Below are 11,862 nucleotides of genomic sequence, written 5' to 3'. Positions count from 1 at the left end.
GATACAGACACCGGTATACATGCCGACTTGCACGCCGATATGTTTACTGTTATACGCGTTGAAAATTTAAAAATTTAAATTTTTAAAACTTGATCTCCCTTCAGAATTACCTACACATATATCGACGCTCGCCATTGACGTCGAAATTTAAACAATCTTTTGTAATGAAGTGACATATTTGTCACCCATGTCAACCAAAACTTGTGGCTGTGATTGAGTAGTAAGTAGTTCACAAGTGGTGTCAAGAGGTTCAAGCAATCAGTGGTACAAATAGTGTCCCTCATTATAACCAAATGATATGCAAAGCATAGTACAAATGCATTCAAGGGACAACAATTGGTTACTACTAACAGACTTATTGCATCCATTAATTGGTACTTTAATCGATACTTGATCATTTCCTGCTGTGCAACAAGGCACTCGGCAGGCCTGGTGCTTTTATCACTGTTTTGTTTTAGGAGTCGGGGACCCACTGGGTCGTTGAGCTCATGGATCGAGAGAACCTGTGTCTCTCTGCGCAGAACTGTACCCCCGGGCCCATGGAGAAGACTTAGATCTTTTTACACGCTGCGAAAGGAATGGCTAGCTAGTTTAATAATTGGGTGTGTGAGGGAGCTGAGGTCTTGGCTATGGAGCAGCGGGAGATGCAGAGCCTCTGCGCAGCTCTCGCCTCTCTATCTCTGCTCTATTTTCTCATGCCTAGGCTTAGGCGGGGCTTTCCCCGCCTGTTTTGCGTGTTGTCCTGCCTGCCCATACTCGCGACGGTGCCCTTCTCCACGCGCTCTCTTTCACTCAGAGCCGTCTTCGCTTATTTGCTCCTCTGGATTAGCCCCAGCAAGCTCCTTCTCCGCTGCTGGGACGTCTTCCCCGACTACCCTAGCGATGGATTTCTCTACTTCATTGCCACATCTGTAGCGCCCCTTCGCGTGAAAGGACGAACCCAGCAGCCTCGCGTCGATGGCCCGAAGCCAACCTCGGCAACTCCATTGCAATATGCCCTCTTCCTCTCTCTCCTTCAATTTCTGCTTTTTCTTGCTACCCTGTCCGCTCTGTGGCACCCCAACATCTCCAGCTGGCTCACCTATGCCCTCTACTGCCTGCTTCTCTATCTTGGTATGGAGGGGGCTTTTGGCTTGTTTTCCTGCTTTATAAGCTCTCTGCTCGGACTGGAGGTTCACCCGCTTTCCGACAAGCCGATCTTGGCCTGCTCTCTGACGGAGTTTTGGGGCAGACGATGGAATCGCTTGGCGGGGTACATTCTTCGGCATACAGTGTATGTCCCTATGCTACATCTCATGTCAGCAAGAGGACTAGAGCATGGCACCTCAATCGGATTAAAAGCAGCAAATGGAAACCCAACAACATGTATGTCACAAGGTGTCAATGCCAGAATGCATTTTAGGACAGATGAAAGGAGAGGAGTGCAAGAGAAGGTCGAAGCGAGTTGTAAGGAATTTCAAAATGCGGGCGGAGCTCCGGTACTCACTAGAGCAGTAGCGATGTTAGTGTCATTTACCGTGTCTGGCCTCATGCATGAGTTGATCTTCTACTGCATTACTCAGACACCCCCAACATGGGAAGTGACCATGTTCTTCATAATCCATGGAGTTGTGAGTGTTTTGGAGGTCCTCCTCAGAAGAAAAATATTTCGTAGCCGGAGAGTATTGCCACAACCGGTTGCCATCGTATGTACCTTAGCCTTCGTATACTTCTCTGCAGCATGGCTTTTCTTGCCTCCATTAATTCGAGGGAGCGTAGGTTTGCATATCTCAGATGAGTTTAAGCACATGCAGATTGTAGTTATGGATCTCTTGAGCAGCTCGTAGAGAGGGTCAGTTATCTATTTATGGTATGCTCTATTAAGGTCACCAGCAGTGTTGGCGGAAATTCATTTCTCCAAACCTACAAATTTTCTTTCCTTGAGTTTGCCAAGAGGAAATTTTAGAAAATTAGAGGTATTTTTTTGGTTTTTATAGTATTTTTCTCTATTTTGGGATGACGCCCTCAACGGACATTTTTGAAATTAAAAACCGCACGATATTAAGCTCAGGCACATTTTTCCCGAACATTGGTCACCAGACTCCATTGGTTTCACGGATGCAACAAATCGAAAGCTGCATGTATGAGCACATTCGTTGCATCAGGCTTATCTAATTCTTAAGCTTATCTAATTCTTACCGATGTTCATTGTGGCAAAATGCTAATGTTAATCCTAATATAAGGCATTTCTAATGGCTTAAAAAAAAAGAAATTTGACTACTTATATAGGCAAAAACACTTTTAAAAAAAGAAAACATAAAAGAGAAGAGAAACACAAGTACACTTGACCACCTCTATTTATACGATCACCAAAAGCCTCTTGAGTTTCCACCTTCATTTGTGTTCTCATTTTCAGAACTCACCCTTCATTTACTTCACTTCACTTACCGATGTTTCGAATGGCTTTTTATTTTATTACTACCACTACTGATGTTTCGAAAGGCTTTTTATTTTATTACTACCACTACTATTTGGGTCTACATATTTATATTTGGGTGTAAGAGCACTTCATTAATTAATTATCTTGGAAGATTCCTTCGCCAAGAATTCCAAAATGAAAGGTCCCTTTGTCTCCTGATTCCCACGTAGGGTCTGCACACTCAATCGTCCACTCCTCACAGACAGTCACTCCTTTGTACCTTCTCGGCTCCATCTGTGTCTGTCACTGTGCAGCTTGTTCAGTCTTGCTAGTCGCCCTTGTCCACTCCCGCCTCTCTTATCTGCACGTTCCTTTCACCTACCCACCTTGCTGACCTTGCGTTCATTGCCGCTTATCTGACCTCATCTTGCCTGCATTGCGAGGTCAAGCATCTCTTGCGTAAAGAGAGAGAGAGAGAGAGAGAGAGAGAGAGAGAGAGAGAGAGAGAGTTTTCGTTGCTGTGTCGAGTGTCGTGATGCTCATCCTCCTGCTCGAGAGCCCTGCGCGATGGCTTTCCCAAGCCTTGCACAGACCCTCCGGAGAGCTCCCCTTGCTTCCTTGCCCGACCTCCATCTCCATCCCTTCCTCACCTAAGTCCGCCTACCCTCTCCCGATCCACCGTCTTGTTGCCTTTCAGACCATGCGTGCAGAAAAACCTCACATGCTCCTCTTCTTCTTCCTCTGCTGTGAGCAATCGCGTGAGTGTCCTCAGCTCTACCTAGACATGCTGGCCAAGCGCCCTATACTGATTGAGACACGTTGGCCACCCCAGCTCCGTCGCAGCTTGAGAGAGAAAGAGAGAGAGAGAGAGAGAGAGAGAGAGACAGAGAGAGACAGAGGAGACCCTCTCCAGGACAGGTTCGCTGCAGGTCGGCAAAGAGCAACTGCCTCTCGCGTCCCCGCCTGACGCCCTTCTGCCCGAAATCGATAAAAAAAATCACCTACGTACCTGCTGACACGCGGCTCTGTCCCCACGACTTTCTGACGGGCACTCTCCTTTTGCTTTAGCTTTTGCACGGTATCTGAGCAGATACCCTTTAAATTGACCTGCTCACGAAATTGAGGCAACATACTGGCTTCACATTAGAAAAATTTAATAGCTACTTCTCAATATTCTCTCCCTCCTAGGTAACACTAATGTCTGCTTCCCCTCGCCCTCAAGCACTGGAATGAAACCCCTAAAAGGATCCAACAATATTGCGAACGTCCCCTCCTACCATCTAGCCCCTCCTATCATGCTCCTCCTACCTCGACCTCTCCTCTCCCTTTCCTCTGTCCTCAACCTGCGCGTGTAGATTTCTTTTGCATTTTGATATGCTGCTTTTCTGTCTTGTTGCAGCTAGAGAGAGAGAGAGAGAGAGAGAGAGAGAGAGAGAGAGAGAGAGAGAGAGAGAGAGAGAGAGAGAGAGAGAGAGAGAGAGAGGCCCCGCCCCTTCCTTGTTGTTCACAAACACCACACGGAAAGACAGAGAGAGAGAGAGAGAGAGAGAGAGAGAGAGAGAGAGAGAGAGAGATGGCGAGAGAGCCGCTTCATAGGCTTCCACACTTAGTCTTCCTCGAGAGGTGTCGGTAGAGAGATCCACTTTACAAAACCACACCCTCGAACTTTCCCTTCCCTTTTTCTTTGGATACTAATGATGTATTTCTTGAATTTCCTCCAACTGGTACCCCCTACTCAAAGCATTGTGATGGCTATGGTTTGTAGCCACAAGAAGATTTAGAAATATTCTCATGTAGGAAAACGGAGTCTTTTTCATTGTTTTTCATACAAATATAACATCATGAGCTTCTGCTCGAGAGACACCGCATACCTAGCTAGGTACGATTGGGGACAGGGGACCACCGGCCCCCCCACCAAGCCGACGGTCCCCTGCCCCCAATCGTACCTAGCTAGGTATGCGGTGCCTCTCTCACAGAAGCTCATGATGTTTAGGTAAGTCACAATGTGGGAATTATTGTGAGAATTTGTTCAGAACTTCTTGTGAGCATAGCAATGGTTTGAATTTAGATGAGAAAAAGCTAATGCTACAATGTCATTAATTACATAGTAAACTAGGACATGGTCCATGGGATAGAAATCTGTTGTGCGATAGTGTACTGGTTTTAGAGGAGAATTGACTATAGTTGAAGCTTTTTGCATTGCTCTTCAAGAAACTTTGTAAGTTTTCTGTTCTAAGTTAAAATTGAGAGGTAAACGTTCAAATATATATTACATTAACTCCAAGTTTTTTTCAAGCATTGGCTTCAGACCAAATACATGAGTGCTTGAGTTTGAGGCCTGTCTTATTTGCCTTCATGCGCTCATGGATCGAACAGCATGGGATCTTGGTTCAATTGAGTGTCTTCAGTTTCTTTCTAAAGAAAAACAAATTCTCTAAATTAGTTATAAATATTATTATTTTTTTTTATATAGCAAAACTCACAATTGTGAGTGAATTATATTGAGCAACCCAAAAAATTACAAGGTCTTGTAATGCTCTTGCTGAGCCATGACATCATCCAAGGACTATAATTACATCGGCTATCAGGGCAGCCACCCTCACCAACCCGCCGCCTCCTCCTGCTATAAATATTATTCTTATGAGATAAGATCTTATGGATATAGGAAATGGCTGTAGCAAGATGAAGAAGGCTCACATTAGCATTTTAAACCAAAAACTTTAAAAGAAATTCTTGAGCCTTAAAATAACACTCAATCTACAAAAAAAGAAAAGCATTTTAAAAGAAAAATTTGAAAAGAAGATCATGAGGTCTCCAAATAAAGGGTCCCATTCACAAACTAGACAAAGGCAATCCAAAATTTACACGCCTTTTTTTCTCACTTAACTGACGATGAGTAGCGTTAGCGATGCCGAGGCTCTGAGTAGGGAGTAGCTGAGGGTGAGTGAAGTGGTTAGGTGATCGAGCAGGGGTTCTTGTTCTGTTTTTTTTTTTTATGTTGTTTCAATTTGCCTGCTGTGCAGGTCCCGTGCCTGATAGAATAGGCTTTTGATTAAGCCCAGGTGCCTCGCGAGCTGCTTTGGCTTGAGTTCGAGCAAGGCGATACTCCCCCCCCCCCCCCCCCTAAATGCTTTGGCGATTATTAACTCCTGCTTGCGATTATTATCTTATTGGGAAGACTTTGCTTTCAATTATTATCTTGTTGGGAAGACGATTATTAAAAATTATTAACACTGCCAACGATTATTTGCCTTAATAAGAACCTACCTTGTAAGAGAATGTGCATGTGGAGAATTAGCAAGTAAGCTTTGTGCGAGACCATGAACTGAGCAACACACGGTGTGGTAAGCAACAAAGCAGTGCATCCCCCCCCCCCCCCAACCATACTACAGCGAATATTATATTTGGTGATTAGTATCAGTGATTATTACCCTGTGTGTAACTTGGTGTCGGTGAGGACTGTCACCGCGCCATGGCGAGCTCCTCTAAGCCGTCCTACGCCGAAGCAGTGTCAAGCAAGGAACAACCCGCCGCTCTCAAGGCTATCGAGTCGACCGGCGTCCTTGGGAAACTGAGCGCCGAAGATAGTGGTCAAAGTTTCCTTACTAATCTGAGTAAGGAGGAACTGAAACAAAGAAAGACGCAAGTGGAAAAAGACCTAGCGGCAATCCTGTGTGCATTGTCATTGAACAAAAGGTCACGTGAAGACTCAGCGTCGCAGAAGGATGCTGCTGAAGTGGCCAAAGGGGACAGAGCTTTACAAGCACTGAAGAAGGCTCTCCTGCAGCGTGTTAAGGTGGAAGATGACGTTACTGTGGTTGTTCCCCCTACCAAAGTGAAAAAACAACTAGTGGAGGTAGCAAATTCCACTATGGTTTTCGGGTTTATGGGGAGAGTTCCCAATAGAATTGAGCTCTGTAATTGGCTTAGTAGTCCCCCGGGGAGGTCACCTAATAAAAATGTAACCTATCACGTGAGTTCAACAGAAGGGTATTTAAAGTTCTTGAAACTTACAGAAATATATATACAGAAGGGCATTATTTTTTCACATTTGAAAAAAACTTACAGATTTTAAAAGAAAAGGGTACATTATATTCCCAAAAAAATTCACAGATAAGGGGTTTTACAAACATGTCTTGAACGCACGTGATATGGTACCTTTACACATAGTGAACCACCCGAGAGCAGTCCACTGGTGTTGAATCAACACGGCTCGGTAATATTCACCCAATATATAGAAAAAGGATTCGTGTCAATTCAGTTCAACGACAGTGCAATGGTTGAGAAGGCTTTGGAAAAAAGACCGTTGTTCTTCAATCATGCACCGGTGTGCGTGCTCCCTTGGGACCCTCTGTTTGAATCTAGCGAGGCATTCAAGGATCTCTGCCCAGTATGGGTGGAGTTTGGCAACCTCGCAGTATGGCTTAGGAAGAACTTGAAGGACCTCGCAGCCTCGCTTAGTGATCCATTGTTTGTCCCATTTGTCAGAGCCTCGGGGGTAGCAACAAACAAGGTCTGTATCTGGTGGGATCTGAGGAAGCCACACCCAAAGAACTTGGTGGTGAATGTTGGGGCAGGTCTAAAGATCATTCCTCTAAACTTTAACACCTTCTTCGGGGCCTGCTTCAAATGCAACAAATTCGGACACTATGCGAGGGCGTGTCCCGCTGAGGTGCTAAAGCCTACAGAGGGGAGAAGCGAATCACATGCTACCCCACAGGGTGGCACGAATAAAGTAGATCCAACAAAGAAGCCTACTCAAGATCTTGGCAAGGCAGAGGAAGGGCAAAATAAAGTCAACTCGAATAAAGATGTGGAGAAACAAGATCATGGCAACCGGGGTAAGGGCAAGACCAGCCAAAGTTACCACTTTTCATCCACCGCTCAGCAAAGAACGGCCACCCCAGTAATGCAGAAGATCGTGATGTCTCCAACTATTAGGTCAATAGATGAGGGCTGGCAACAAGTATCTCATATTTCATGTAAATGGTTCAAAGCAAAGTCTAGGCCTTGGGACAAATCATTGGTCTCCCGCCGGATTTCCCAATGCCTCCTATCCTGTATGACAATATATTCAAGGTTTTGGGGAAGACGAATCAAGAGGACCTTTTCACTTCCAAGCTGGATACCACGCACGCTCCACCAGAAAAGGAGCGAATGGAAGAGGACAACTTGAATGGGAACTCTGGTGAAGAGCTCCTGGAGGCAGAAGAATTTGTCCCCCTTTCGCAATGATGGATACTCTATCTATTCAATCTTGGAATGTGAAGGGACAAAAAAATCGGAAGAAGGGCACTCTCTTCTGGGAAGAAGTGAAGAAAGAGAAGGCAGTCAATTTTGATGGGCCATCCAAGAACACCATTTGGATGCTCAGTGCAAGAGAAAACAGGCTATATGAAAAAAACTTACCTTTTATGGGGAATGAAGCGATGATTTCAGTGGTGTCTTGCTCATTGCTGACAGAGAGTTGAAGCCAAAGGTGGTTCTTAACCACCCCTCCGGAAGAGTCCTTGGTGTTAGAATCAGATGGGACAATCAACCTATCACCATAGTAAATGTTTACGGCCCCTGCAATGCAAAGGATAGAGCTAAACTGTGGATGCAGCTCAAGGATACTCCGATCGAAGAGGAGTGGCTGATGGTTGGAGGTTTCAATATGGTCGAGAAAATCAAGGACAAAACAGGCCCGCCAGTGTACTGGCTATCTCAAAAAAGTCTAAATGGCTAAGCTTATGTGAGAAGTGGGCTTTGATTGACTTATGGGAAGTGGGCCCATGGAACAACATGCCTGGATTCACCTACACAAGCCTTCAGTATGCCCGCACTACCTCCCGGCTGGATAGATGCTACTGCTCTCATCAAGCTGATTGGATATCATCGATGGTAGAGATGAAGGTAATTTCAACAAAAAGCCTCTCCGATCACATGCCATTACACCTACAACTCAAGAAAGAAAAAGAGGGGGGGCAATCCCCAAGAGGGGAGAAAAAGCTTCTTGTTACAGGGACACACCTGTTCAAAGACCCTCTCTTCAGAAACATCACCAAGAAAGCGTTGGGAAAGCTCAAGAAAGATGTGGGAATGAATAAATCTAGTGCTTGGAATGTATTTGTTCGGTGTATACAAAAAGCTATCAAAACTTCGGGTCCTCGGGTAAAAAAGCCAATGAGGCACATATCAAACATCCCACAGAGGAGGTAGTGCAATTAGCCTCTAAGAAGGCTGCCGGACTAGCTACCGAAGATGAACACAAGCGATGGCTTGAAGCTAAATCGCACCTGGCCAACGAACACATGGAGGAAATTAAGAAGGCGAGATTGCTATCTAGGGAAACTTTCCTACAACCAGAGCCTTCTAACCAAGCACATTTTTTTAGGGCTCTGAAAGTGAAGAAAAGTCGAGGCCGCGTGCAAGTGCTCGATGATGAGAAAGGGAATACAATTCAAAACCAAGATGAATGGCTGCACTTATGCTCAAGTATCACAACCAGATTATCGGCCAGCCAGAGACCCAATCTCAGGAAGTGGAAGAAGCCCGGGTGTCTTTACTTGTAAGTGTTGAAAAGAAGGTTCCTAGGGAGGAAGCCAACCGCATGGAAAAGGCCTTCTCTGAGGAAGAATGCTCGGCGGCACTAAAAGCTCTTGGCAATGAAAAGTCCCCCGGCTGGAATGGATTGACGGGTGTATTCTTCAGGGAATTTTGGAATGATCTCAACGGTCCAATCACACGGATGGCCAATCTAGCAGTTTCCAAAGAGTCATTGGATGCAAGTGTTAACACTAGGTTGGTAATGGGACACTTTTATGTCCTGTTAAGTGACCATTTTCCTTGAATCATGTCAAGAGTTTCAAAATGGATTTTGAGGTGCTATCTATCTAGAAAGTTGTCTCATGAGCTGAAAAAAACTCGACATTTTTTTGGAATATCAATTCCATCTTTACCCTTGTCCTTGCACAACATTTCACAACCTAAACTGTCTGAAAAAACGGGTCCTGTTTTTGGCTTTTTTCAACTTTTTGCAACTGTACCACTCTAGAATTCATGTTTGTGAGGTCTATAATGCTAGAGAACTATCTTTAGTAGTCCTCAACATGTCTTGATGCTTATAGGGAGAAATAAATGTTAAAGTTGTAAGTTATGACCAAATTACAAAAATTGTCAAATCCTGTTTTTTATTCAATTTTAGCTCTTCTATGATTTTTTTGGTGGCTTTCATGATATCCAAATGCAGTTTTGCTTTTCTATGTCCCATATTGTAACATAAAGCTAATATTTCTTGAGTTTTGGGGCACCTAATACCCTATTTTGCATAGTAGACAACGATGGTTGATTTTTTCAATTATAGAAGAAAACGAAACATTCTAGTATATCAAGTATAGCTTTTTCAATATTGTTAGTTTCTTGTGACAACTACATGCATTTTGTAGGTAGTAACCATATCTAGTCATAAGGATCAAATTTGGCTAGATATTGAATAGTTTCTATGGGATTCTACAACTCATAATGTTGAACCCAGTTTTTTCATGTTTGCTGTATTTAGCACTTCATCTTTGTCCCCAAGATTCCCCTTGGTAAGAGATGTATTATTCTTTTGACATGGTCCATGGCTCCTTATGAACCTAAAGGACAATAGGGAACTAAGAAAACATGCATATATTATTTGTATTGAGCGTGGCTATAGAAACTTTGATAAAAGGTTTGCAGAATGGTAAAAATTCAACTTTTTTGTACCTATTTCTTTTGGCAAAACAAAAAATAGTGAGTGAGAAGCAATCATATGTTCTGATCACCAACCCATTGAAGTTAACAAGGGAATTTATCTCAAGTCCTACAAAAATCCCTAATCTTATTTTTATGCAACAAAACGTAAGAAATGACTGTTTTGATGAAAATGTACTGGTCCATCAACTTTGGAGGCTTGGTGTGACCAAAAGATGAGAAATTTTACAAGTTTCTTATTTTTTCCATGTGTAGTAGGCCTTGAACTATAACCTCATGAAAGGATATTACAAAATGAGTGGATCTACTATGGTTTTGGAGGTTTTTTTTCAAAACCTTGAAAGGACACTTTTATGTCCTGTTAGGTTACCAACCTAATGTTAAGAGAGGGCTTATCAAGCCCATCCCCAAACAGATTTGCTGCTCTCAACTTAAACATTGGCGTCCCATTGCGATGATGTCAGTAGCATACAAAATTATTGCCAAGGTGATAGCTCTCAGACTTGCCCCCCTCCTGAATCGGATCATCTCTCCCCATCGACACAGGTTCATTAAAGGGAGATCTATATATGACAATATCTTGGCAGCAATAGTAGGAATAGAGTATGCATCCTTCTCCAAGCAAGAGTGCATTCTGCTACAGCTGGACCTCAACAAAGCCTATGATAGGATAGAATGGTCCTATATAGAAGAATTCATGGGAGCTCTGGGCTTTGCACCTCGTTTTGTGTAGCCTCATATGCACACGCGGTGCTAGCCAATCAGAGCTCCTGTTTAATGACAAAATTGTGGGATCTTTTGAGGTTAAAATGTCTATTAAGCAAGGATGTCCCCTGGCCCCCTTGTTGTTCGCCATTGGGTTGTGTCCTCTCATTAAAATGCTCAATGCAATATATAGAAGTCAAGACTAATCTCCCTGTCGGAGAACGACTCTTTTGACCTTGCAGTATGGACAAGAGAGATTATCTCAAAAGGGAGTATGTTTAGACACCTGGGAGTCCCCGTAGGGGTGGACGTAACCCACAGACAAAGATTTCAATGGGTCATGGAAAGCGCCAAAATGAGAAGGTGGGAGTTTGTTCTCCTACCCTTCCAAAGCCGGATCAGAGTGATCAATGCTTTTATGATCCCATATATTGCTTTCCTCTGCCCCGAATTCTTAAAACCAGTGAAAAGGTTTCTTTGGAAGAACAACACGAAAACCTCTCGGCCATGGCAGTGGACTAGATGGTAGGTAGTTGCTCGCCCGGTTGACCAAGGAGGGCTTGACATTCTTAACCCTGTATCTCATGTTGAGGCCCTTTGTGCCAAATTTATGGTCTCATTAGCTAAACAGGACCAAGCTTGGCCTACCATGACCAAGGAAATGATTGATGCAACAAAACTAGGATCGAAAGGGGGAAAGTGGAAGGGGGTTGTGATGCACTACAAACTGCTCACCCTGAAGTGGTCTTATCTTAGATCTGGTGGACTCTCAGGGGAGTTGATGAGGAAGTGTAAAAGTGCGGCTGAGGTTTTGGAATGGGGGGAAGTAACCAGATACTTTAAGACTCCATATTTCACTGGTCCCCTTGGCTCTCTAAAATAGTGGGGCCGCCGCAAAGCCCCTACTGGATAGATATGGCCAGGAAGGTGAATAATAAGGGGCTCATTCGACTAGAGCAATTCTCGGATGGCAACAGGAAGTGCTGGAAAACTGCTGACTCTTTAGCCATCCAATTTCAACTGGATGGCTTTGAGATCTT

At 44.0% G+C, this 11,862-nt stretch overlaps 1 protein-coding gene across 1 annotated transcript; it reads right to left on the bottom strand.

The window, feature by feature from the left end:
* Window positions 1-649: 649 nt before the first annotated feature.
* On the bottom strand, window positions 650-1,407 carry LOC147457354 (uncharacterized). The gene has a single exon (XM_086513572.1). The coding sequence runs from the start codon at window positions 1,266-1,268 to the stop codon at window positions 789-791; it is 480 nt and encodes a 159-aa protein (XP_086369698.1). The 5' UTR covers window positions 1,269-1,407; the 3' UTR covers window positions 650-788.
* Window positions 1,408-11,862: the final 10,455 nt, after the last annotated feature.

Source organism: Adiantum capillus-veneris, chromosome 5 (genome assembly GCF_014529385.1).
Source record: "Adiantum capillus-veneris isolate H3 chromosome 5, ASM1452938v2, whole genome shotgun sequence".
In the NCBI taxonomy this organism is placed as follows: domain Eukaryota; kingdom Viridiplantae; phylum Streptophyta; class Polypodiopsida; order Polypodiales; family Pteridaceae; genus Adiantum; species Adiantum capillus-veneris.
This window is presented reverse-complemented; position numbering and strand designations above follow the sequence as displayed.

Coding starts and splice junctions, on each gene's coding strand:
- LOC147457354 (XM_086513572.1), bottom strand. CDS start 1,268: ATGCCGAAGAATGTACCCCGCCAAGCGATTCCATCGTCTGCCCCAAAA.